The sequence below is a fragment of the Atheta coriaria genome, unplaced genomic scaffold (assembly GCF_025399875.1).
Source record: "Atheta coriaria isolate IRGN ID8LTWV9N9 unplaced genomic scaffold, Caltech_Dcor_3.1 hic_scaffold_4_pilon, whole genome shotgun sequence".
NCBI lineage: Eukaryota > Metazoa > Arthropoda > Insecta > Coleoptera > Staphylinidae > Dalotia > Dalotia coriaria.
Window position 1 is genome coordinate 10,072,583 of NW_027045446.1, and position 27,739 is coordinate 10,100,321.

Sequence of the window (27,739 nt, forward strand, 5' to 3'; positions counted from 1 at the left end):
GCCTAGCACACTACGCGATAAGAAACTCGATAAGATTGTGATCAAATCGACCTCGAGTTGTTTGATGTGTTTTCGATATCAACAGGCAAGTTTACTATTGATAAAAGCAATGAAATATTAATAAGACGTTGGTACGTTGAAAGTACAACCTACAATCTATTTCAAAACATTATGTTCATGTTCATGGCGATGAATCAATATAAAAATAAAAAGTCGATATTGAAATTATGATGTGTTTTGTGTTGCCTACGTTTGTGGACGGTTTTGTGATGAATTCAAAATTACGTGGGTGGTTGCCAACCGCCAAACGCTTTTTCGAGCTCTTTGGCAACAGCGAAACAGAGTTTGTCCTGTCTAGGTCCTGCGACAACCTGAATTCCAATTGGCATGCCGTTTTGTCAACACCGAGCGCAACATGCGTGCTCGGTATGCCCAAATTGTTAAATATACTTTGGTACTGTACGCCACTCAGCTTAAAAATAAATTGGTTGTGTTGATATGCGTTTGTAGGGAATGTTGGATAGAGAAACACTCCGTTGGTACCCAAATGTGTCTAAAAATTAAATATCATTCAAAAACATTCTATTATAAGTATTTAACTTACTTTGAATTCAATTTTTAGTTCTTCCAACTCTTTTAAGTAAAGTTTTCTTTTATAAGGAAACACAAAACCTCGCACACAGCGCTAAAATGAAAATATTAATCCATTAAATGAATATTTTGAACATCCAAACGGATATTTTAATAATTCAAACAATAACCAATCATTTTGCTAAAATTAAACTTGTTATGATTTTAAATACAAAAGGTGACCATACAAACTTTGTCGGATATTGGGTTGCCTAGTATGTTAGGTAAATCATTCAAATACAACAACACCGCCGCAGTAATTTCCATCGTGTTGCTCATACTAAATTTAAATTGGTCCACATTTGCACCGCAGACGTGCTGCAAATGTGTGACGCATTTATTTATAGCCTGTTTAATTTCTGAATCCACAGCAACGTGCGCAATGCTTGCGCCTGCGTTGAACATGTGGAAAATGTTCAATGATTTTAAATCAACCTGCAATTTAAATATATAATCAAATTTGTAAGAATAAAAAACAAACACAAACATTACCTGATCATCCAATCCTAATTCAAATGAATGATCTGTTAAGACCTTGAAAACCAAGGGTAAGTCTTCTGCGTAACGCACCATTGGTCCAACAGTAAAATTAAATTTACCCATGTCGCTCTGCGCATTAGGGAAATGACCTTCAGAATCCACTAAATCTAAAAAACAAAATCAATTTCATTTAATTGCAATTGGCGCAGCATTACCGCACGTGTTTCATTTTATTGATAGTTAATTAAAGAAAACAACAATTTTTTTGTTGAGTTTTCTTACTTGCGGTGCACTTATGCGCAAAAACTCCATTCAACAGCGCAGGTAAACGTAATGAACCTGCAACATCAGATCCTATTCCTATTATAGAAGCACCCGCTCCAAGTAATGCACCCTCTCCTCCAGAAGAACCCCCAGGACTATATTTTATATGATATGGGTTGTTTGTTCGACCAGTAATACGATTATTACTCTCCCAGTATAAACAAAATTCCGGGGTGTTGGAAACAAGAAGAATAATTCCTCCAGCGCGCCGGATGCGTGCAACAGCAGCGCCATCTTGTGCAGCACGAAATCCTTCACGTTGTAATGATCCACAGGCTTGGCTCATTCCTATATTCATTAAATAATTGTTTAATTACATTTGTAGTTGTGTTGTACATTTACTGATCGAGAAATGCACTTAAGTCAAATATTTGTTTACGTGTTTTACTGAAATACCTTTCACTCCACATGATTCTTTGATTGTTATAGGGACACCCAGTAATGGTTGTGTTTTCTCTAGTTGTACTGGATCTATAATAGTTTTATTTAAATATTCGTCCACAGCTTTGGCGTCCTGTAATGCATCTTCAAATCTATCCTCGACTACAGCGTTTAATATTGGATTTACTTCTTTAATGCGCTCGATATATGCGGTTACAACTGTTTCGCTTTTCATCTGTGAAAACAAAATTAAAAATTAATAAAAAATTAAGAAATTAAAATATATTTTTTGTTGAACGTTTTTAGTTTTATGACTCGTTTCGCGCATTATTCCGACTATATTTCAACCTTCAATTAACTCTTTTTGCGCATATCATGTTTTTTTTAAAGTAAAGTAGTTTTAGTTTAAATATTAGATATACCTCACGCTTCCTGATTTTGTCCGCTAATGTAGTCGCGCTCAATAGAAGAATGTGGTTTTTGATCGGTGTAATTTTCGGCGTTTTCTCCACGAAACGAGCCAAAAATCGGAATAACCAGCCATGAAATAATGCGCATCAAGAATAGAACCAGCCTCAGTAAGATCTCCATGTTCAAGTTGAAAACCTTTCTTCTAATGCACTCTCTGCATTGACCTTATTAATCCTTAAGTTTCTCTTTGATTTTCACTGCAATAATGACGCGCCACAATACAATAAATGCAGTTTGCATCTAATTACCGATCGCAATTTGATTAAAAAGTCATTCGACGCCGAAGACACGCACCGTATGTATTGCAAAAAATATAAAAATTAGCATTTTGTACTCCCGCCGTGAATAACAAACTAACAAGACATTTACATGTTTACTTTTCACTTGCTTCGAGTGATTTGATTTGCGCGATAAGCACCGAGCAACTATTGACGTGCCAATACGAATTGTTTATAAACTTGGAGATTCGTCCGTTCATCCCTACCTACAGTTCACTCCCGTTTGTTGGACAACATTTGTTTGATTTATATTTTGTGTAAAATCATTATAATCATTATAATGCGCACGTTGTGTCTATAATTTACTCAAATAAATGACTTTAGTTTTTTTAGATCATTGATTTTTTTTCAATTCATTAAAAATCAGTTTTATTGCTTTCTAGAGCGCTTGTATCTAGTTAGGTCAGGAGTGACACAAGTTTATCAAGTTTTGTATAAAGTTATAGATAAAAGAATCAAGTAAATTTATAAATAAACGAAATAAAAACAAAAAATGTCTGTAATTTTTCTTTATTATGGGTTTGGTTATGTTTACTCAGGACACGCCCATCCTCCAAAACTTTTCTCCAGGGCTTCCGCAACAGCAAGACTCAATCGATCTTGTTTGGGTCCGGCAACCACCTGTACACAAACATATTGCGTGCACAATATAATAACCAAGTGATTTGCATAAATAGATAATTACCTGAATACCAACTGGTAATCCATCTTTATTCAAACCAATAGGTACCTGAGTACTTGGGCATCCAAGAATATTAAAAATCATCGCGTATGTAATGCTTGATATCCTCGTAAAGATCTGGTAGTGCTGGATTGCAGGCGTTGAAAATGTTGGATATAATAATACAGAGTTGTCGCTCAATTTGTTCTGTAAATTAATATCAATGATAAATGAATAACCTTGTTCTTGTTATACTTGTTGTTATATGTTACCCAAACAATTTTCTGCAGTTCTGCCATTTTCAGCTTGTAGTATGGTAAATGTCTTCGTGGTAGAAACGCATTGTAACGGATGACTAATTCCGCGAGTAGTAGTTGAATAGACAAATCACTCATACCGCACAGACTCTTTATGATTTCCATATACAAGTTTCGATTTTTCTGCAACAATAATTAAATTTCGTAATGTTTTTCTTCAAGAAGCAATTTGCACCAAGGCTACATACTCGTATCTGATTAAAATCATTAAATATCAAATAAAATGAGTGAAAACATAAACTAACACAATATTTAGTTTTATTATCACATAAAACTTAGAAAGGCGAATTACCTTTGGATTATTGGGATCTTGCATAAAGTTAGGCCTTTCGTTAAGTTCTAAATATAGACTTGTTCCTATTTCGACAGAGTTTTCCATGCCTTTAAACGTGACAACTTCCGATTTCATATTGAAATTTTTCCGCAAAGTTTTTACAGATTTCGAAATTGCTTCGATGATTTCCTGGGACACTGGTACGATTCCAAGCATATTGTAATACTCTTCGGTGTAAAGTACTTTTACTTGACTAAGATCAACCTGTAAATGTTAACATTTAAATATATATTTATGAAGCATCGTAAAATAAATAAACCGCAAACCTTTTTATCCAACTCAAGACATTTGCCTTCATCGGCGCTCATTACTTTCAGCATCGGTTTTAGATCGCTTGCATAACGGCACATTGGGCCTATTGCAATATAACTACAGAAAGCAGAGTCAGTTGAATTTGGAAAATGCATCGTGTGTGGTATTATTCCTATAATAATATTAATTTTATTTTTCGACAATAATATTGATTTTTATTTACTTGGTGTTGTTTTATGACCAAAAATGCCTGAAAAAGAACATGGCACACGAATTGATCCAGCATAATCACTTCCTACTCCTGCTACTGAAGCACCAGAACCAATAATGGCGGCCTAAATACTTTATAAATAAATTTAACAGTTTAAAACACTTTAAAAACGTTCAATACTTCACCGCCTGATGATCCAGCTACACTATAGTGTGTATTATATGGATTTTTAGTGCGCCCATTCAATAAATTTTCAGTTTCCAGTGCAGCACAATATTCAGGACAATTTGTTACAGCTAAAACAATAAATCCTGCCTTTTTCAACCGTTGTACACTAGCGCCATCTGCTGCACACTTTGATTCTTTTCGTTTCAATGATCCAACGGAGTAACTCATATCTAGACAAGATTATTATCATTATTAATGATTTCAATAAAATCCAAAAGTGAATCATTATAGATTTCAGACCTTTGACACCGCAACTTTCTTTGATGGTTATAGGTACACCTAAAAATGGCTTGTTTTTGACTAAAATGGCTTCGGAAATTTTAGTTTTTGCTATAAAATCATCCGCGGCTTTTGCATCCATAAGAGCCGCTTTAAATCTTTCATCAGTCACAGCATTTACAATAGGATTCACTTGTTTTATTCTCGTGATGTATGTAGAAACAACATAATGCGATGACAACTGTAATAAATTACATAATTATAATTTATTTTAAAGTTGACTTTACTTAAGTTGTTTACTTACTTTTTTCTGTCGTATTTTACTAGCTAACTCGGTTGCACTTAAAACTAAAACACGATTATCGATTGGTGGTAGTTTTTTCTGCCATCTGCAACGTTGTAGCCAAAACACTGGCTGTAAAATTTTATCAAGGAGAATAGCAAGCAGTCCGAAGATTCTAAATATCAAATCCATGTTTATGTGTTAATGTGAACTTGAAACTTTAAACTAATTGTATCAATCGATTGTAGAATTATTTAATTACACTCTGCTTATCGCACCAAAGATTAATTAGATTTTCGACAATAAGGAGATAAATTTGATTGAAATTTACGAGTACATTATCGTAAAGTGCACATCAAATTGATTTGTTGGATATTATTCGATCAATTGCGTAGTTTCGGTGGACATTAAGTTGTTTACTGGTTGTTAGTTTTTTGTTAGTCTACAAACATAACTATAAAACACTCCATGTGTTCGTGTTCCTAAATTTTAGTTTAATTATTATACAAAAAAGTTGACACTTAATTGATATCATGGGCTTTATTTAAGCGCATTGTAAAAAATTAGTTTATCAACTGTAATAGATCACAGTCCATTCACAGTCCAACAATAACAAAAACACTACATATTCATTACATTTTCATGAAAATAAAGTTTTGGGCGCCAAAATATATTTATTAACTTTTAAGATATTTTATAACGATGGTGTCCATCCCCCAATACCTTTTTTCTAAAGCCTCAGCCACTGCTAGACACAATCGATCTTGTTTAGGGCCTGCAATTACCTGTAAAAGAATGTAAGTCAAGTAAAAATAGTAATTTTCTCAGATTAGACGTATTCTCACTTGAATTCCAATTGGTAACCCCTTTTTATCAAAACCAACAGGCACTAAAGTGCTTGGACATCCTAAAATGTTGAAAATCATTGAATAAGTGATTCCAGATGACTTTGTTAACACTTGATAGTGCTGGAAAGCTGTCGACGGAAATGCTGGATACAGTAACACTGCATTATCACCTAATTTATTCTGTAAACATAAATAATTTGTGTCATTAAAGATAAAATCATTTAAGCATTGACATATTGCGTAATTACCCAAACATCTTTCTGCAATGTCTTCATTTTCATCTTGTAATACGGCAATTGCGATTTTGGAATAAATGCATTGTATCGAATTATAAATTCAGCAAGTAACAAGTAAATAGATAAATTACTAGTGCCCATGATACTCTTTACAATTTCAATATACAAATTTAAATCTTTCTTTGGATTGTTGGGATCTTTCATAAAGTTTGGTCGATCCTTCATTTCAAGAAACAAAGTTGTGCCAATTTCAGGTGACAATTCCATACATTGAAATCTCACTAATTCTGATTTCATACGAAAATCTTTACGTAATATTTTTACAGTTTTGTAAATACTTCTCATGATATCTAAAGATACTGATGTTATGCCAAACATATTATAATAATCCTCCGTGAAAAGTACTTTGATTTGTGAAAGATCAACTGGTTTATTCAAGTCAAGGCACTTTCCTTCTTCATCACAAATGATTTCCAATATTGGTTTGAGGTCTCCTGCGTAGCGACACATTGGACCAATTGCAAAATAATCATAAGAAACTGGATCAGTTGAGTCTGGAAAATGCATTGTTCTAGGGACAATATCTAAAATAAAACGCAATGAATTAAGAGTTATATACGGTGTGTTTGTTTCATAGATGTGGTTTATACTTGGCGTTGTTTTATGACCAAAAATTCCAGTAAATGAACATGGTAGACGAATGGACCCAGCATAGTCGCTTCCAATTCCAACAACAGACGCGCCTGAACTTATTAAAGCCGCCTGCAACATTCGTTAAGCAATTGTCTTCAATTAAGCTACTTAGTCTATCCAAACACATAAAGTGAGTAAAGTTAACACAACACATTAATTCTCCTTTACCTCACCACCAGAAGATCCACCAACGGAATAATGTGTATTATACGGATTGTTTGTGGCACCTGTAAGAAGATTATTACTTTCCAATCCAGAACAATATTCAGGACAATTGGAAACCACCAATGGAATAAATCCAGCTTTTCTTAAGCGTTCAACACTTGCGCCATCTGCATCGCTTTTGATTCCTCTGCGTGCCAAAGTACCAACAGCATGACTCAATCCTGATAATGTTAAATTTTTAAATAAACATAACGTAATCATTATATAAATTATAATTATATTAGTAACCTTTAACGCCGCAGCTTTCCTTAACACTAATGGGCACTCCAAGAAAAGGTTTGTGTCTTGCTAATTCATCCTCCGCCATTTTGGTGTGAGTGATAAAATCATCGGCTGCTTTAGCATCCACCAGAGCTGCATCGTATCGATCGTCAGTGACGGCATTAATTAACGGATTCACTTGCTTGATGCGCCCGATGTAAGTTGCGACGACGTAAAGCGACGTTAACTATAATTGCATTAATTGAATCGATGTTGAAATTCTTACAAGTAAATTACAAGCAAACTTACTTTTCTTTTGCGAATCCTACTAGCTAACTCAGTCGCACTCAATAATAACACTTGATTATCAATTGGCGGCACATGTTTAGGCGATCGCCATCGTCTCAGCCAAAACACTGGTCGCAAAAGTTTATCGATAAGGAGCACCAGGAGATTGACAAGGCGAAATATGTAATTCATGTTTGTGCCGACAAGGTTTCGCCTACACTAATCACAACTGCATTGCAATAACGCCAAACATCTCTAAACAAATTTCTCTTATCATCAACGTTTAATATAAAAATAGCGCTGGTAAAATAAAATAACCAACTTTTGAGTATACATCCTGCTAACCTCTAACATTAAGTATAATTCATATCGCGTTAATGGTTTTAATCGTGAGTCTTATTAAAATTGAAAGATCCTACTAAATTACTTGGATTATTTGCATTAGTTTTCTGCAGTCAGTGAGATTATGGAGACTTCCAACCTCCGAAAATCGATTGCAATTCTTTGGCCACTGCGAAACACAGTCGATCTTGATTTACATTAGCTACAACCTGCAACAAAACACAAATTTTCATTTTTAACAAATTTCTTGAATTTTTATTTAAAAATGCTTTCACTTACTTGAACAGCAATTGGTAGGCCGCTACTATCGAATCCCACTGGTACTGTCGTAGTTGGAAAACCAAGAATGTTAATAATAAAGGAATATGCCATGCCAGCATACATAAACATAAATTCGCACTCCCTCAATGCGGTGGCAGCAAAAACAGGATAAATAAAAACGCCCGTATCCTTCAATTCGGCGCTCATCTCATTTCTGAGTTCGTTGAGTATCGTCGTGTACTTTTCAATCTTTTCTGGACTTGTTGTTTTCTTCGAAGCTGCGTCGACAATCTCATGAATCATAATGTACGCCGAATATTGCGAACAGCCAAACAAATTTAAAAATAACTGCGAAAGCACGCCGTACTCCCGCTGAAATGAAATAAAACCAAACTCCAGTTTACTGTAAACATCACGCAAATCATAAAACTCTTACATCTTTGGTTTTCATTGGCGAGTCGAATTTAATCTGAGCCGCTGTCACCGTGCATATTTCAGTGGCGTAGCCTAAATTGGGAAATTTTCTTTCCACAATCGTCGCTTTACAATTATCTCGCAGTAATTCGGCGCAGTCTCTGACGGATCGCTTAATTTCAGGCTGCACTTTCATCAGTCCAAAGTTCATTCCGCAATCGGTCATGTAATATATTCTCAGCTTGGCTAGGTCGACCTATTGACGAATCGTAACCCAGACAATAACAGATTATATTGATTGATACGATATCAATGCTTACAGGCTCGTCCAAACGCAGCTCGTCCACTCGGTCCGAAACGACTTTCATCAAAGGGGAATGTCCTCAGCATAACGCGCCATTGGTCCCACTACAGTATACTTAGCAAACAACGCATCATTCAAAGGAGGAATATGCCCTTTTGTAGAAATAAAACCTAAGATACACACAAAAAATGAAAAAAATAAGTAAAAATAAACAAAGTGGATATTTTTATTTTTAACTCACCGTGCGTTGGTTTGTGTCCAAAGACGCCATTAAAAGCACTCGGGTAACGTATGGAACCGGCTAGATCAGAGCCCAATCCAATCAGGGACGCACCAGCACCTAAAAGCGCACCCTCGCCTCCTGAAGAACCTCCAACGCTGCGCAAACTGTTGTAGGGATTGCGCGTCACCCCGTACAGCTTGCTGTAGGTTTCGATCGTCAAACAGAATTCGGGTGTCGTCGAGACTAATAAAATTATCGCGCCGGCACGTCGCAGCCGGCTCGTCGCCTCGCCGTCTTCGTCCGCTTTTACATCCTTATACAATTTGCAGCACATCGTCGCGCTGAGACCTTTGACTTGCAAATTCTCTTTGATTGTCACCGGTATCCCAAGTAGCGGTTTCGTCCTTTTGAGCGCCTCCAAATCGACGTTCTCCTGCGCCAACATTGCGTCGACTTCTTGCGCTTCTTTGAGTGCATCGGTGAAACGATCTTCGGCGACTGCATTGATGATCGGGTTGACCAAATTTATACGATTCACATACGCAGACACAAGCGCATAACTTGTAATCTTAAAAAAACAATAATTTTAAACAAATAATGACTTAAAACACGAAAATGCGATTATTTTTTTATACGTTGGCACGTGGTAGATTTATAAACGTATGTTATACAATGGTTTGTATTGTTTTGCGCGCGTAACTGACCGACAGGTGCACAGCGCGATGATCGTGTGTGTACTTACTTCTTTGTTGCGTATCTTTTCTGCGAGTGCGGTGGCGCTGAGCGTCAGCAACTGTTCAGTAGCGGGTGGGACGCGTCTGGCGCGCTTGTAAAAACACAGACACAGCTTCACGTAGCGCAGGAAGGTGCACACACCGATAATGATACCGGTGTTTATGCGCAATACATAATCCATGTCTGTATGCAATGATTGTGACCCGAATACTAACCGACTTCAAGCCGGCGACGAAATGCGCTCCGAAACTATAGCGCGCGCCTCAAAACGTACCGCGTACACACAGATAAAACACGTGCTCGCAGCCGCCGATAGCGCGACGCGGCATGCACTCAACGCGCGCCGGGACAAGGTTATCGCTGTTGCGGTAGAGAGGAGACCAACACCATACACACACACACAACTCGCTTCGAATACTAGAAGCGGCGCTAGAAGCAAATTGTTTAATTAACTATTAATGCCATTTACAATCGGTGCTTTTCATAAACGACGCCACGCATTAGCTCAGCGACATTAGCGCACGCTATTCATATTTTTAAACTTGCGCAGCAGCGCGAAATTGCCCGCTGGCGCCGGTGTTGGTGTCGAATGGTGGGAGCCAACCGCCGAAAACACTTTCCAGTTCTTTTGCCACTGCCAAGCAGAGGCGGTCCTGGTTTCTTGCTGCAATCACCTGCAAATACACCTTGAACTTTGTACGACAACTAGAACACATTGTGTAATAATTAACACGCACATATATATTCAAATAATGGTATTGACGTATTGAATGCTTTTAGATGAGATTTAAAAGTTAATTGCCATTATGCGCGTCGAATAATTGGATTTTTAAGTACACTTTGAGCGAAAAGTTCAAAACACGTGTAAAAAATGTAAAAATAGACGTATGCAAATAGAAAACTGTTTGGTTTGTGAATTTACATACAAGTTTCAGTACACATGATAAATTACAACATAAATTTTCCTTTTTTACATGTAATTATCATTTTGTTTCAATTTTTTGCAATCATTTCTGTTTACCCAGCAAAATTTGTTTTTTTTTATATTAAAAATAAACGGATATCCGCATTGCGCATATTAAATAATAATCATTGCGTAAACAAATTGTTTCGACGTTATCAGACTTATTAGTTCGGACACATGGATGTAAATGTAATTATTTTAAAATATTCATACCTGAATACCCACGGGTAATCCGTTTTCGGTGAGTCCGACAGGTACGGTAGTCGCCGGAAGTCCCAATAAATTCGCCAGGCCCGGGTAGGTGCACGACGACAATGTGAAGCACGATGCGCCGTGTTTGAAAGCAGGCGTTGGAAATGTCGGGTATAAAAGAATGCCGTTATCTCCCAGTACTTGCTAATGATTAAAACAAAACTATCTTTAAACATTCGCTGTCTTATCCAAAAATTACTGACCAATCATATCGAACAATTCTTTAGCGTTTATCTAATGTTTTATCGTGTTTTATGAAGGAATTTTTACTTACATCAATTTTTTGTTCAAAATGCGTAACAAATTTCAGGATTGTATCTGTTTCACACGAATCTATCAATAGTTTCGGATGGTTTTTGCCAAGTAAATACAGAAGTAATCCCATTGAATAATCGGCTTTACCAAAAATTGATTTCATCCATTGATATCCTACTTTTACCTGTAATATACATCATCAGTGATTATATTATTGTCGTGGATTTGATTATACATTATCTGAAATGTAGTCATTTTGGTAGCTTAGGAATAAAGCGATAATGACAGGATCAAAACGCGCATCGTCGAATTTCACGTCACTAATGTGACATTTCCACTTGTTCCGAAAATGATCAACGGATTGTTTGATACGATGTTTTATAAGCGGATGTACTTTAAGTGTATTGGCGGGATTACCATTATCCTCCATAAAATGAACGTTTATATTATTTAAATTAACCTTAAATCAATTTTGACGTGGTAACATATTAGTATTTATGTTGTTGAGTGTATGATTGGTTGCGTACCTTCTCATCTAAACGTAGTAGAGGATTGTTTTTTGTCAATATTTTAGTTACAATTAGCAGATCTTCGGCATAACGACACAATGGTCCTATGGATAAACATTTTTTGAACAGAGGTTCTTCTGACCATGGTACATGCCCACTTATATCCACAACACCTATACATACATTAATTTTTGTTTTATTGCAAAATTAATTTTTTTTTAAATTTTGTTACCTGTGCTTGGTTTGTGTCCAAATATTCCACAAAATGCCGCAGGTATCCTCACAGATCCCATAATATCAGATCCCAAGCCACAGACTGAAGCAGCAGATGATATTAATGCACCCTTACAAAAAACACAAAATAAAACAATCTACCACTTAAATATTTAAATATCAATTTACTTACTTCACCACCAGATGACCCCCCACATGTTGTTCCAATATTGTAAGGATTATTAGTTTTCCCGGTCACCAAATTATTCGTTTCATTACTAATACATAACTCTGGTGTTGTAGTCACACACAATGGAATACCACCAGCTTCAATCACCATTCTAACACTTTCTCCATGTTTTTCAGCTATAAATCCACGACGATTCTTCGCACCTACCACCAAAGGCATACCCTGCATTGATAAAGATTCTTTGACGGTAATTGGTACCCCAAGTAATGGTTTCCGCTCAGATAATTCAGTTTCAGTTAATTCTGTTGTCTCTAAAAATTTGTCAACGTTTCTTGCTTCTTGTAAAGCATCTTCGTATCGATCGGCAACAATAGCGTTGAGGACTGGATTAACTTGTTTCTGGCGTTCAATAAAATTAGACACAACTTCAAATGAAGATATCTGTAGATTAAGTAGAAATTAATTTTGTTTATTGTTTTGTTTTTTATATTTTTACAAACCTTTTTATTACGAATGTAATAAGCTAGTTGTGTTGCACTCATTTCAAATATTTCATTCGTAGTAGATGTGATGCGATTCCTCCCCTTGCGTTCATTACAAAAACACGAAAATAGTTTTAAAAAACTGTAAAAGTTTAATAACACCTTGTTGTTGCGCTTATATCGCCTGAAATTTAGGCTTTCATACTCGCTGAAACTAAACGATCGAAAACAATTATAACGGAACACAGAATTACTTTGGATTTATTCAAACCTGGTCATGGTTCATAGATGAAACTCGAACTGGCATTGGCAGCGAATTTGTTTACCGCTGTTAGCTACGTGTAGCTTCCGCAGACACAAAAACCGGAATAAAAAATAATTATACAAAAGTTTAAACTGTAAAACAATTCACATGTTTTGTCCTTTTTAGTTGACTCGTATGTCGTCAGCATTGTTATTTCGTATTGCAAAATATCACATAGTTAACATAAACATCAGAATACATTAGAAATATTGATTGGAATATTCCTATTTTTAGTTTTTGTTAATAATATGGAAATATTCAAAGTCAGCAGATAAATATTTTGAATTTTTCTTTTTGTGAAGGTAGAAAGAGGGCAATTAAAATTAAAATAATAAAATTTGAGGTGTAAACATTGAGGTTTATGTAAGTATTAGTGATTTGACGTAGTTTTAGAAGTTTTACAAAAGTTTTTGCGTTTATTTAGACATAACAACTAAAAAGTCAAGGATATCCTAACCAAACATGCAATACACGGATCAGTTTCAAAATTAAAATATTTATTACCTATTCTATTGATAAACAAGTAAAAAATCAATTAAAATTAAATTAAAATTTTTAAAAATAAAAAAATTAGTACGGTGACATCCAACCCCCGAAAACAGTCTCAAGCTCTTTGGCAACACTCAAACACAGACGGTCTTGATTTTTCCCGGCCATCACCTAAAATAATCACCATTTAATTTTTGCATATGAAATATCGCAGTTATTAATGTCATTCTACCTGAATCCCAATAGGTAATCCATTCTCGATGAAACCCACTGGTATTGTAGTAGCAGGTAGCCCAGTGATATTAGCAAGTGACAAATATGACATGGAACTACTGGTGAACACGGACATGCCATGTCGGAATGCAGACGACGGAAACACGGGATAGAAAAACACTCCATTATCACCTAATTCTTTCTATAAAGTAATTAATATGCATCGATTTATCACACTTTATGCAATTTGAGTTGCATAGACTTACATTTATTTTATCCGCCAGGAAGTCAACGAAATGTTTCATTTTTTCCACGTCGTTAGGCATTATAAACTTGTCATTTTTTACACATAAGTAGAATAAACGTGCAGCTGAAATATCTGCTTTGCCAAATATTGTTTTTAACAATTGGAAGAGAATACTTAACTAAAACCAAACAAAATTAATATTTTTGTTATTAAAAAATCTAAAATCTTTATTATTACGTTTGGATTATATTGTTTATCATCAAAACTCAACATGAAAGTGAGATTTGCTTCGTTTGTATATTGCACTTCATCAAACTTGCAATCACTCATATCACAATCCCATGTTTTGCGGAAGTGGTCAACTGCATCACGAATACGTTGTTTGATTTTTTTGTGTACACCCATTGATCCAAAGCAGCTTCCGCCATCAACCATGTAATACATTTTTAAATTACTCAATTTCACCTGAAATAAACTAAATTAATTATAGAAAAATGTTTAAAATATTTGTATGACATACAGGATCATCCAGTTGCAACAAAGAATTATTTTCTGTTAATATTTTAGTCATGAGTAGGAGATCTTCTGCATATCTGCATAATGGTCCAATGGTTAACATTTTTTGGAAAATTACTTCTTCTGAATATGGAACGTGACCAACTAAATCAACAAGACCTAAAATAACAAGGTTAAAATTTTATTATTTACTTTATACTTGCATATAAGTAACCTGTAGATGGTTTATGACCAAAAATACCACAAAACGCTGCTGGTATTCTTATAGAACCTGCTAAATCTGACCCAATACCAATTACACTTCCGGCTGAAGAAATAATAGCGCCCTAAATAAAAAATTCAATAAAATATTTATTTTTTATTATTTAATTCATTTGTATTACTTCACCACCTGACGATCCCCCAGATGCATAATTAACATTATATGGATTGTTGGTTTTACCGGTGACTAAATTATTTGTTTCGGTGCTTAGACAAAATTCAGGCGTTGTTGTGACACACAATGGAATAGCTCCTGCATTTACTAATTTTTGTACAGCTGCGCCATTTTCTTCTGCTTTGATGCCAATACGCTCACGGGCACCAACCACAAGATTCAATCCTTTTACAGAACAACTTTCTTTGATGGTAACAGGTACGCCAAGTAAAGGTTTATCATTTGCTATTTCATCTTCAGTTTTTGTAGTTTCAGCAAGGAATTTATCCACTTCCTTTGCTTCAAATAATGCATCGTCATAGCGGTCAGCGACGATAGCATTGATAATAGGGTTCACTTGTTTCTGACGCTCGATAAACGCCGATACAACAATTGTGCTGGTGATCTATAAATAATTACAAGTATTTATTTACATTTATTACTAAATTAATAATTAAAAACTTTAAAAAAATGTTTTTACTTTTCTTTGACGAATTTCTCTTGCTAATTGTGTTGCGCTTTTCTTAAAAATATCATTTTCTGTTCTCGGGAGTTTTTTAGGTGTGGTATCACCATAGACAAATCCAGCGATTACATTATACACATAATAAAGAAAAACAAATATAGCAGCTATCAAACGATACTGCACACACACTAATCCCTCAGTGGCGCTAAAATATTATCAATCACACCAAATATACCAATGTATAATCAATAATTTTGATAAAATTTAAACTTACTTGCCCATTGCCTTGTGATGACGATTATATCGAGTGAGTATGTTATGACTGGCTATGTTATAATAATTTCACCGCAGCCGAATGCACAAAATGTAATGTGCAGAGAGTTGCACTTTGTTTGTCTTCCTTTCCTTCTCAACACGGAACAAACACAATTTCACTCTCTCGTATGCTCGGCGCGCACTCAAATGAATATTAGTGATAACTTTCTCGCGGAGCCGTGAGCGCAAAATGAAATAAATAAATTGTTGCTGGGGATCGATGCAATTATTATTGATTTTCGAGTGCTCAACCAGTTTTTTCGTCTGTGTTGATTTATAACATTCACTTACAAATAATTTAAATATAGATACGATAAAAACGAAAAATTAATCATTGCATCACAGATAAAATAAGATTAAAATTTTTTATCAGTATTAATAAAATAAACGGAATGTTGATAAGCAATTGATAAGCAATTATTTTTTATGCGGTGTAGAATATTCAGGTGGTGTCCAGCCTCCATAAGTAGTCTCCAAGTATCTTGCTAGTTTCATTGGTACCCTGTCATTTAATTGTTTTGCAACAACCTAAAAATCATCAATAATTTATTTTACTTTGAAAAAAATTAAATTTTAATTACTTGTATTCCTATGGGTAATCCATTAGAATTTTTCCCAATAGGTACCACACAAGAAGTCAGATCCAGCGCGTTGAATATGCCCATATAACAAGGATCCATTGTTTTCGCGTAGATTTGTCCGTGAACAGGCGCTACACTGGGAAATGTTGGATACAGTAACACACCATCATCCCCAAGCATTTCCTCAACTTCTTTTTTCATTTCTTTCAATAATATCTTATGTCTTTCAAATACCTCCTCACTACCCAGAATTTTGGAGAAGAAATACAACATTTCAAACAAAAGTATTGACAAAACAATTCGTGGACTACAAAACATTGTTCGAATCCATTCCACAAATAATGAAATGTTTTTGTATGACATCTCTTCATATGCACCTTCCATGCTTAAAAGATTTATGTAAGCAATGTCGAATTGATCGGCAAACGACTTCAATTGCACCTGGAACAAATTATTTACGTAACGGTGTAAGTTTGCAGCCGCATTCGAAAGTGCTGGAGTTGTGCAATATATAATTACAATGGTAACTATTTTATATTTCCCGGTACGAGTGGTGACGGATAGACACTTTCCTCACTCGGAGATGTTTCTATGTGAATAAAGTAGTGTTTGCGTTTAATTATTCACCAAGTGAACTTGCACATCATTGCGATATTATGACATTATCTACAGTGTTAAAAAAATAATAAATACAGTGTGACGAATGAATATTAATAAATTATAAATAAAATTACGTTTTCTGTGAAGAATCCATCATCTTCCAAGTGGGCCACAACCTTTTTCATTGCAGCGACTATTTCGGAGCTTACTTTTGTTGTTGGATAATTACTCCCACTACCAAACATGTAGAAAACACGTATTGTTTTTGCGTCAAACTAAAAATTATAAATTTTAATATAAATTTTTAAAATTTGTTTTTTTTTTATCTGATTACCTCTTCAAATAATTTAATTTCTTCGATTTTTTCAGGTGGTACAATACATTTTAATACAAGTGGTAAATCTACTGCGTATCTAGTGATAGGAGAAAGAGATAATGCATGATGTTGAATATAAGGACTATGTAATTCAATAGGCGTTAAATTTGAAGAAGTACGATGTCCATACACTCCACAGAAACTAGGTGGACCTCTTCCGGAACCAATCATATCAGATCCAATCCCTATTAATGATCCACATGCAGCAATGAGAGCCGCCTGAAATTTTTTTCCCATTTAAAATTAATTTAACGAATTTTTAGTAAAATTTAAATAGATACTTCGCCTCCGGAAGATCCCCCAGCTGATCTCCTCGTATCGTAAGGATTAAGTGTCCGTCCAGTAGCATAATTCATACACTCCCAATTCATGCAAAGTTCCGGCGTGTTTGTCACCAAATAAATAATCGCACCCGACGCTTTCAACATCTCCACAGCTTTCGCATCTTGCGTTGCAATTCTAGGTCTTATCTTACTTCCTACTCCCCAACTCATACCTTGCACTGCAATACACTCTTTCACTGACACTGGTACTCCCAGCAGAGGATACCTCTCCTCTAGTTCCTTCGTATTCAATCCACTGTTCCTCACAAAATCATCCGCATGCTGCGCTTCATTCATCGCAACTTTAAACCGCTCTGTCACTATGGCATTGAGTACCTTGTTGACTTCTTTCGCTCTGTCAATGTACATCGACACAACATAAACACTCTTCAGTTTTTGATTGCGAATTCTGTCGGCAATTACAATCGCCGGTTGTAAATAAACATCGTCGTAAACTGGGGGACATCTTTTAGGGCTTTGAAGTTGAAAGTACAACCACATAGGGATATGTAAGATCCGGTTCATATGGCCGGTAAACCATACGAGGAAATGTATTATAGCTCGCAGCATTTTGCTTATACTGAGGACGGTTTGAAATGAAAACTAATTCTAGTTATGCTGGACAGGGGTGTTTTATTTGCATTGACTACTCGTAACGCGAATGTATATAGGTAATATATATAATTATTTCGTTTGATGTGGAGGAAAGTATAGTGTTGTTATGGTTCCTTGACGCATATTGCACCTGGATTCTTTTACATTATAGGGAGTTGGTTTTTCTAGCACTGCAAATAATTATAGAAGCATATTCGGACGAAAAACAAAAGAGAATTAATTAGTACATGGTTTGACTGCTTAGGATACATTATTAATTAGTATTGGCATAAGATAGCTATAATTACTAGTACTACAGAAATTACAATATTTATTTGCTAAGAAAGTGCATGTAGAGTTTGAGGAGCAAAACTAAAGAAAATGAACACATCGCGACATCTGTTAGCAACTAGTAGAAAGCTTATAGCAGAGTGTACTGCGGGAAATATATAGTCAAGCAGCGTTTTGATCTATAAAAATGGTTTAAGGTAATAATTATACTTCACACTCTACTTGATTTTTTTTTTCTAAAACTAAATATTAATAAATAAAGACTTTGAATGTAATTTATTATGTTTATATTTATTCTTTTTGTAAAGGCTGTGTATCTAATCCTGGAATAAGGGTCAGGATGGCCGAGTGGTCTAAGGCGCTGCGTTCAGGTCGCAGTCCACTTCTGTGGGCGTGGGTTCGAATCCCACTTCTGACAAACCTTTTGTATCAATCCTGTAATCATTTACCTATTCAAAATTTTATCTCATCTTAAATCACCAAATAAAAAAATACATATATTTTGAATTATTTACATTTTTTGACTTATATAATAAGTAACTATAGGGATTATAATAATCTAAAAGGAGGTTATTCCCCCAAGTAAAGTCCCTGAATGACGAATGCCTCGACTAGGCGCCACTCGCACCAGGAGCGCAGAAAGTTGAAAGTAACAAGCGTTAGTCTGCTAGCAGCAGAAGGGATGAAAAGGGAGGTCGGCTGCCTTGAAGCAGTGAGCGCGCCAGGAGCACATTGTACGCCCGAACTGTCCGACATGAAGGATCGCACAGGACGGAGGGAGCACTATAACATCAATATATAACGAGCGTATGAGACACGAGCGACGACGCCGCGCTCCTGGGAGGTCTAGAAGGCCGTCGGGATATGTAGGACGCGATGGATAGCTGACAAGGCAGCGAATGCGAATTATTCAAGCAGTAAAAACAGCAAAATGTCTACATTCGCTTATTTTAGGTTGAAAAATGTGCGCGGTTCAAGGATTTGTATACCGCCACCGCCCCCATTGTGACTGCTAGCTGAAAACAAAGAGAAGATGCAGGCGCCTGGATGCTGACCACCCATTGCGACGCCGGGACTTGTTGGATTTCGCCACGGATTATTACACATTGTTTTTTTGGCATATTTTTTACCGGACGAATCGCGCCATCGTGGTGCCAACCCCAAAGGAGCCCTTGACCCGGCTTGAAATCATATCCGCATCGCAATGTCCTAGGAAATGTGAAGCGGGCGGCGGCAACAACAAAATACTTTGCGGTATAAATAAAGTGATTCGAGTTGGGAGCACAGATGGTGCGTGCAGGGGGGATGGTCGGCATGCGAGTTCAACTCGACGTGATACATCACTAGCAACACCGCGTTTTGCTTTTCCTGAACTTCCGCTCTCGCTCCAGCTTCCTCCCCACTAGTCGTCCTCGGCCGCCAAAGACGACCCGACGCGATTACCTTGTGCACCCCCACCATCACCGGCTCGCCGTCTCCACCACCACCACTGCCGTCTCAGCACTCACGGAAAATTGAGTTCGTCGTATTTATTACCGCATCCCACTTTATATACAAAGACGAAGTGTTGCGCTGCAGGACGAGGAAGGATAACGTTGTTGAGCGCATGTAGCGATGAAGCGCTCGCGTTATCGCGTTGTCAGCCTCTCGCTCTCTCATCGTACTTCCGCACTTAACACTTTCTTCATTGTCTGCATCATCATTCATCGTTTAATTAATTCTCAAATATTTAGGTTGTTTTGATCAATTCCATTGTTTTAGTAAAAATTTAGTAAAAATCTCTTAATTATCACATAGATTTTTTTGTAATTAATGAATTCATAACAAAAACAATGTTTGTAAGGCTTGGGTGTTTATGTAACGAAAGAACAAAGCGTGCGTCCGGCAATATGTGTTTTCAACCTTATTAAGTCGAAGTAATTAAACGTAATATCTAAAGTAGAGCGTCACGTTTCGTGCGGGAAGCAAATAAACGTCAGGGATTGTGTTGTAGTAGTAGCGGAGAGTTTCAAGGGAGGGCTCAGTCGGCGGCGGCGAGAGTTAGGTCGACTTGCGAGAGTCCTGCAAGAGTGGGTGGCGGCTAGCCGCCCGCGCGTACCATCCCATTCTTCCCGCGATCTCATTTTCTCCGTATCTTCGCGCCGCCGACGTGCCACTGCTCGCGCACAAACTTGCCAACTTGAATAGAACCCACCCGCGCAAAAGAGAGACCCCTAGATGCAAACATGCCCAGCCGACAAATGAAAATATAAAACGGAGAAAATAACGGATGACATTCAGGAGTTCCTCTTTTCAACGAGAATGGAAATTATTCGAAACAGGCGATTCTGTTATAGCCTGTAGCACGCAAAAACTGGCTGACTGCTCATGCTTTGTGAGTTGCGCAAATGTTGAGCGAAAAGCCGGCCGTACGTTGGCTCGATCAGAGAGGGTGGAAATGCGCGTCGCACTCACACGTACACGCCGGGGGTGGAAAACGATTGCGAGATGAGGACGAGAAGAACGTGGTTATAAATCTGCCGGCAACATAAACAGCGCAACAGAAAGAGACTGCCACGCCGTGACGGCAAGTTTATGATATTTATTTGCTCGAGTTTCTTCTTATTATCGTCATCCCCTTCTTCTGCATTCTTGGCGCATTATACAACGAACGTGTCATGTGTTAGTATTATGTTAACACTACAAATATAAAATATTTGGATTTTTGCGTGGATAATTACTAAATACAAATAATTTTAACTTGTTTTAAGTTTTCTGCTTGTATGAGAAGCAAATAGTTTAAATTTGCAAGTGAAATGCACATACTCTCCATTTATCAGCCCATTGCCGACATTTGACGTTGAGTAATAATTCATTTAGAGTTTTAGGTTAACCCCGCTGCTTTATGATACTTAATATCCTTACTAATATTATAAATGCGAAAATCCTGATGTTTGTTACACTTTCACGCAAAAACTACTTAACCGATCATCATGAAAATTTGTACACATATTCTTAGTGGTCCCTGAAAGGTTATAGGCTACTTTTTATTTAATATAAAAAAATATTTTTTAAATAAAATAAAGAAATTGTTTAGTCAATAATACCGTTGCATCTGGTTATTTGACTACTTGAACGCCATCTAGCATTCCAGCAATGAAGCTCAAACCTAAGTACTATAGTACCATCACACTGTATTATCACACTGTATTACCGACAGCTACGTCAACATCAAATCCAATTGACTACACTATGGAGACTGTACACTATACTTCCATAGACTATACTTTCAGCCATTTTAAACTTCCCGCCATTCTACTTCATTGTTACTTCTTCTGTGACTACAGACGCATACGGAAGCAACTTCATTGATTTCTAATATTTATTTGATGGATTCAACGCAAGCGAAGCCGCGGGATAAAGCTAGTATTTAATATAAAACAAATCTCAATATGTGTACATCACCCCGCCCACACAAAGCTCGTTGTGCGGCGTGGAAAATTTAGTTTTCTACCTTTTAACCCGTGACGCGCACATGACGCTGTACGACGTGCCAAAGCAACGAGCACATTGCTCTCATCATCGTCCTACTAACTGGCGAACAAGGCGGCACGGACGACGAGAACAGAAGGAGCCAAAGAGGACGGACCAAGCACTTCCTCATAAAAAGCGCACAAACTTCTTCCCCGTCTGCGCAATAAAACCAAGAGCTGAGTATACTCGGAAGTTTCAGTAGCGACGACGATAATGCCTAAAAATCAAAGCAGAATTTAAGAAGTGTGTAAAAACTTCGCTTTATGAATATTCAACTTTTGATATAGTTGAAATTAAATAAGTTTCATGCGCACCCTTCGCAAATTAATTATTTATTTATCGACGCGCTGGAATAATCACTATGTGCACAGGTAATGGTAGATTACGGCAATATAACCAATAATATACCAATAAATTTGTTCGATATGAAATTATATTGTAAGCGATACGTCGATCGATATTTCATAAATCAATAAGTTAACTCGAGTTTCACATCGTGCTCGACGGTTAAGCGCACTTCGTGTGAGAGCCGAGTTCATACCGCAAACTGGAGACTCAATCGAAGTGCAAACGCGCAACACTTATCTCGATAAATCAACGATAATTTCACCTTGTCAAAGAGTGAATTATTTATATTGACAGACTCTTTACGTTTTGACCATCTTAAACGCGTGCAGCACGAGTGAATCAATACATACCTTTGCGCTAAATAATTAAATAAATAATTCATTTAGTTTTAATCATAAGTTTTGGGTTAAGATAAATCTTGACATTGTTTCGCAAGTATCAAGTTTCTGATGTTACCAACTCAAGGAAAGTTGCTGCGAAACTTGCAAATTATTATTGATAGGAAAGTTTTCCGCGTCGCGTTGGAGCGTCACAGAATACTTCTCATTGTTTTTACTTCCGGTGATTAAATGACACTACATCAATTCTTCGAAATGGAAGTGCTAACGTGATGAGATGAAGAGGATATGACGTAATGATTTGATTATGATTGAGAGTAAAGCAGAAAAATGACATCCGTCACCGGCCTTGTAATTATCTCAAACCTGGCGCGATATCACCTCATCGGCTTGTGTGCAGTTGGTGGACAAATGTGGTAGCGCTGCCGCCGCCGCCGCCAGGCGGATGAAGCCGAACCCGACCGAATGGCGGTATTGATTCAACCGAGTCAACAAATGAAGAAGTGTCAGAATGTGGTGGGGGTGCGAGAGCAGATATTTTCAGGAATGTTTCAGCGGCAACTGAGCGGCAACAGCGGCGGCAGCGTTTTCCCGGCGGGGTCGCGCGTGGAGTGAGGCGCTAGTCGGAGTTGAAGTTGAACCTCGCACACACACACACACACAGCCTCGTGCTACTTTAGCGCTCCTCCAACAAACAAGCCACCCTCACCCGGCCTTAGGGTGCGCAAGAGAAAGGGCACGCCGTGAGAGAATGATAGCGTTGAAGAGTTTGAGGGGAACTTGTGCGGTTCCTTGCATACTTTCGTGATCCGCAGGTTAAACTGCGATGGAACAAGAAGCGAGAAGGCGGCGCAGCGGCGGCGACTTGTGATTCTCGAGCAAGAGAGCTCGTGGGCCAGTGGCGAGCGCACGACGTTCCCCGCTTGCACACGTCGCACCCGTTGAACGTGCGAGGGAATAAAAATAAGAATAGTATCACCATCACACGAATATGTAGCATTCACGCGGAGAAAGGAAAAGGCTTGTTATGCGCCCGCAAAGTGCGGCAACGCCGCGCACACACGCACAAGAGACAAGGATCAGTGCCACCGTAAGTTATATGCACTCGCGCTTTATGTATGCATTTGCAAACGAGATGTTTATACACCGCGTCACACAACTCGAAAGCGCGACGGTTGCCTTATCGCCTCCTCTTTCATCTTTCATCGGGGCCATCGTCTTGTTCTTCTTTTCTGCGACCTGCGTGCATACACACAACTTCTTCATCATCACGCCGCGTTCGTATTCTTCTTCATCTGCTTCGTTCTGCGTTTTATTCGCTTGTTTGAGCGTGTCGCGCCGCTCGTACTGCCATCGCTTGTAAATTAGGCAAAGCTTATTTAATGATAAATTGGCATGCGCTCGCTCGGCAAGGCAATAAATGCGTTTCCCGGTTAGTTGGCTCGTCACATACGTGCCTGCATCGACCAGCAGGAAGAGTTTCCTCGATGAAATCAAGCCGAGGGAATTTGCATGGGCGCCAGGCCAAACTGTCGCAACGCGCGATCAACCGAAGGTATTAATACATGCCTCGAATAAATGTTCTTGTTAAATTTAGAGGGACTCAAGCATACAACTTGAATTTACAATAAACGCATGAAATCATCTCGTTTTGATAAAAATTACTTGATTAAACGTTATAATTACTTAATGTAAGCAAGTTGTCGCCTAGTTTCAACACTGTTTCCGTATAAATCTACAAAAAGATAAATTATAAGCAAAATATGCATAAAATATTAATTTCGACACTAATTGTCTGTCATGTTGCATTAAAACACACATAAATACTAATGTCGTTAAACATGCTGTAGAATTGACTCGTTGTTTTGATTTTCAATTTGACGCAGACACATTTTTCTTCGTATTTTATTTCGTATTTGCATTTGTGCCAGCACGTGAACGCAACGTGGAAAGTCAAAGCAAAATTGAAAATTATATTTTTCCAAATAAACGACGACGTCGCTCGCATGGCACGAGTTTTGTTTATGCGTCGAAATATTTTTAGGTGTGTAAAACGCTTCTTTGCGCTGCTCCGCACGGCGGTGGCGGTGGCAATCCAAGTGGCTCAATTTGTTTGTTATGATGTTCGATCGAGATTGACGCTCGCGCATTTTGCAAATTATGATTTGTATATACCGGTAGCAGCGTTATGTCTTGTACTACATCACAAGATCAAAATTTCAAAGAGGCGAGATTTCGTTATTACGTTCTACGTACTTGTTTGAGTGCGAGGGCATACCGCCTATAAAACATTCCGAAAAGTAAACCGCTATATTTAGATATTCTATTATTAAATTGACGTTTATAGATAGACACAAATACACCACAAAAGTTTGCCACATTTTCGAAAAATACGTTTATGCCGGAGAAGTAATGTGGAAATCTAAACAATCACATATTGGGTCTTTTTAAATCATATTAAAACAAACCGCAACACGCATAGCTTAAATAAAATTTATTTTTGTATCTTAAACTCTTGGTATAAAATTTTTCATATCGACAAGTTGCCAATCACAACACATTGCCCAATTTTGAACGCCTGGGCATATTTCTGATCGGGAGTCGATCGAAGCGCGTAATCTATAAATACGAATTAGTTAATTTTAACCTCATTACTTGCCCTGGAAGTTACTAGCACAACGCACGTGAATACGGTGACGTCTTTTGATTTTCACACATTATAACTACCTATATTAGCCCAATCCGCATTGCAATTTGCTACGCGTTTATAAGGTATGATTTTGTGGTTAAACACAGCAGTGTTGGATAAAGTTGTCCGAGGACGCTTCGAATTGAATCAAAATCTTGTTTGCCTTCAATTATGTACCAGGCGAACATCCCTAGCGGTGGTGAGCTGGTGTCGGGTTCACAGAATGCACTCACACATACGCTCCTCATAAACTATTTGCCCTATACGTCTGCTGGTCGGCTAATGAAATTATTGAAAGTTTACAGTAGCGCATTCGGCTACAAATTGTACGCTGACTGCTTGACCAAAATGGCCGAAATCTGATACGGAGCTAAATGAGCAAACTACATGATCCTCTCGGAAGTCCTATCGGCGACATGCTCCACAGTCGTCTTTGAAGAGTGTGAGCTTTGTTTGTATCTCCCTATAGATTAATTAAATTGATAACCGTTGATAGGATATATACGGCTAATACATACAATTCCCGAACGCTACGGATGTGTATACAAAGGACATGCCATCAAAGCTTTGCAACTTTGACACTTTGGGCATGTTTGGTGCATTGAATCCTCTCTCCACCATGTCCGAACTAATTCTGGAATTGTGCTAATAATTAATTCCTCGGTGAGTGTGCCCTGTGCAGCGCAAAGTGGTAATAATTTATTGCTTATCAACAAATCAATGTGTAAGTGTTGTAATTACGGAATTACGTACGTAATTAACATTGTAGCGTTTCGTTGTTTATTGTCGCGACATTACGTGTTGCGGTTGAACATCCAACACAATTAATATGATGAATAAGCTGGGTCTCAAAAACTTTATTTAAAGATATATTTGATGTCTATTTCAAATCCGAATACTTTCACCTGCTCGCGTTAATATAATCAAAAATCTCGCCCACGGAATTGTGTAATAGTAATAGTAACTCATGCAGACGAGAAAAGATTCAATCAAATATCAAGAGAAACAATGCTGACACAAATTCTTCGTCTAAATAATCAAATCGAGACTTTTAGTGTCGGTGAATAAGATATACTCCTTTAAAGATGGCGTTGGAGGAAACAAAAAGTTTCATGCCTTGAGGTATGCACTGTGTGCACCGATTGAAAAATTAAGCTGCTAAGGAGCACTGTGGTTGCTTCTGATTTATGTACCGACCTACAAGCAACATTTATGCGCCTTTTTTCTCTTCTGCCGTATTGGGAGCCCACATAACGCCGGCACATTTGAACTTCTTGTGAGAATGCGCCAAGAGGACTCCGAGCTGCATTCTCACTTTGTCCTCGTGCAAATGCACCACAAAATTCTACACAGTGGAGAATATCACTTCTTATTCCAGTCTGCACTTTATTTAATCAGGATGTTAAGACATTGTGGAATTTATTTTGATTTTCTTTAAAAAAGCGTTTAGAAAATAAAGTTTCGTAAAATTTTTCACGCAAATTGTTTTATAATTCTAGGCAATTATTTAAAGACATTTTAAACCACTTGTTGAAACGTTAAAGAATAAATAAAAAACGAAAAAATTCTCAAAATTGCATTTTACATATTTTATCCTTGTTAATATATAGTTTTGAATATAATAAATATTTAGTTTTAGTTCAGATAGATTCGGTTTGGTATAATTAATGCGGTACGTAACATTGTTGTAATTACTGACCAGCGGTGCCATAAACAATGTGGCAAGTGTCACGGACATTTCTCCCCCTATTTAAGCAGAGAGCGCGAATTGTACAGGAACTACGTATCGTCCCTAACAAAGGGCCAAGAGGCGACGCTTTTATAGCCTTTTGTCGCCCTTCTCCGGGTCGAATTCGTTGACCACTAGCTTGCTTACTTTAATAATACGAGTAATTCAATTTAATTGTTGAAATTAAAGTGTTTGGTTACGTTTTAGAAATATAAATACCATCATTGATTTATTCAGGAATTATTATCTTGAATTTAAACTTTATTTACTATGTAGACGAACAAAAAAAAAAGCATAATAGCAATACGGCAGCCAATCTGCCGACATTCAAAACGAGACTGAGAAATAAAATTACATTACCTACGCGACACAAGCACGCGATCGTACATATTTGATTATTTTAATGAGCGCCGCGCCATTCTCGCGCACACGTCTCCCAAGTAAGCAATAATTTTGCGCGGCGTTTTAAAATTCGCCAAACGCAGAACGAGCGAGAACGCCTTATCGACCGGCGGCGCGAGACCGAGTAAGTGCCCTAAGACTTGGTCAATGTATTTTCGACTTCGGCGACGACGACGACACTCGCACAAGAAGCAGTCGAGCTTAATCTTTTACAAAGACCACGCTGAACATGATAGTTGTTCTCATGCCCTACGCACATTCTTGCAGTGTTTCATCAGCGAGAAGT

The 27,739-nt window shown here is 37.4% G+C and overlaps 4 protein-coding genes, 1 long non-coding RNA gene and 1 other non-coding gene across 11 annotated transcripts in view; 2 read left to right on the forward strand and 4 right to left on the reverse strand.

Moving 5' to 3' along the window:
- Positions 1-27,739, forward strand: part of LOC135791366 (uncharacterized) — a 272,960-nt gene that overhangs the window by 163,031 nt on the left and 82,190 nt on the right. The gene's annotated exons all lie outside the window — the stretch shown is intronic.
- LOC135790690 (uncharacterized) lies at positions 133-10,209 on the reverse strand. The gene is made up of 21 exons (XM_065300962.1): positions 9,847-10,209; positions 9,123-9,672; positions 8,898-9,051; positions 8,600-8,833; positions 8,182-8,535; positions 7,582-8,111; positions 7,300-7,519; positions 7,015-7,232; positions 6,804-6,915; positions 6,166-6,737; positions 5,915-6,097; positions 5,752-5,854; positions 5,091-5,269; positions 4,808-5,027; positions 4,520-4,737; positions 4,352-4,463; positions 4,143-4,300; positions 3,835-4,080; positions 3,498-3,665; positions 3,250-3,432; positions 133-371 (listed from the first exon to the last, which is right to left on the reverse strand). Exons 6-21 carry the CDS (start codon positions 7,750-7,752, stop codon positions 282-284), a joined length of 3,153 nt encoding a protein of 1,050 aa, XP_065157034.1. The 5' UTR covers positions 7,753-8,111; positions 8,182-8,535; positions 8,600-8,833; positions 8,898-9,051; positions 9,123-9,672; positions 9,847-10,209; the 3' UTR covers positions 133-281.
- LOC135790691 (fatty-acid amide hydrolase 2-like) lies at positions 686-2,800 on the reverse strand. Its single transcript, XM_065300963.1, is given in 7 exon segments — positions 686-772; positions 823-1,065; positions 1,123-1,277; positions 1,393-1,722; positions 1,831-2,050; positions 2,238-2,330; positions 2,332-2,800. Coding segments are annotated over 7 exon segments (1,203 nt in total). The 5' UTR covers positions 2,407-2,800.
- Positions 13,489-15,820, reverse strand: LOC135790961 (fatty-acid amide hydrolase 2-B-like). Its single transcript, XM_065301264.1, has 9 exons — positions 15,629-15,820; positions 15,370-15,559; positions 14,857-15,294; positions 14,688-14,799; positions 14,478-14,632; positions 14,195-14,422; positions 13,977-14,135; positions 13,730-13,912; positions 13,489-13,668 (listed from the first exon to the last, which is right to left on the reverse strand). Exons 1-9 carry the CDS (start codon positions 15,634-15,636, stop codon positions 13,579-13,581), a joined length of 1,563 nt encoding a protein of 520 aa, XP_065157336.1. The 5' UTR covers positions 15,637-15,820; the 3' UTR covers positions 13,489-13,578.
- Positions 15,874-18,102, reverse strand: LOC135790962 (fatty-acid amide hydrolase 2-like). Its single transcript, XM_065301265.1, has 5 exons — positions 17,508-18,102; positions 17,185-17,445; positions 16,985-17,125; positions 16,251-16,691; positions 15,874-16,197 (listed from the first exon to the last, which is right to left on the reverse strand). The coding sequence occupies exons 1-5, from the start codon at positions 18,072-18,074 to the stop codon at positions 16,087-16,089; spliced, it is 1,521 nt and encodes a 506-aa protein (XP_065157337.1). The 5' UTR covers positions 18,075-18,102; the 3' UTR covers positions 15,874-16,086.
- Positions 18,769-18,852, forward strand: TRNAL-CAG (transfer RNA leucine (anticodon CAG)). Its single transcript has one exon. It is a non-coding gene; the product is annotated as a tRNA-Leu (tRNA).

Bases quoted from the DNA above. Each gene is read 5' to 3' on its own strand.
- LOC135790961 (XM_065301264.1), bottom strand. The intron at 15,295-15,369 runs GTAAAAACATTT...AATTATTTATAG, and splicing joins GAGAAATTCGTCAAAGAAAA to ATCACCAGCACAATTGTTGT. The intron at 14,800-14,856 runs GTAATACAAATG...TTTTTTATTTAG, and splicing joins GGGGATCGTCAGGTGGTGAA to GGCGCTATTATTTCTTCAGC.
- LOC135790962 (XM_065301265.1), bottom strand. From the start codon at position 18,074: ATGAACCGGATCTTACATATCCCTATGTGGTTGTACTTTCAACTTCAA. The intron at 17,446-17,507 runs GTATCTATTTAA...AAAAAATTTCAG, and splicing joins GGGGATCTTCCGGAGGCGAA to GCGGCTCTCATTGCTGCATG. The intron at 16,692-16,984 runs GTAATTTTATTT...AATTTGTTCCAG, and splicing joins ATGGATTCTTCACAGAAAAC to GTGCAATTGAAGTCGTTTGC.
- LOC135790690 (XM_065300962.1), bottom strand. From the start codon at position 7,752: ATGAATTACATATTTCGCCTTGTCAATCTCCTGGTGCTCCTTATCGAT. The intron at 5,028-5,090 runs GTAAGTAAACAA...AATTTATTACAG, and splicing joins GTAAAATACGACAGAAAAAA to TTGTCATCGCATTATGTTGT. The intron at 3,666-3,834 runs GTAATTCGCCTT...TTATTGTTGCAG, and splicing joins AAGATCCCAATAATCCAAAG to AAAAATCGAAACTTGTATAT.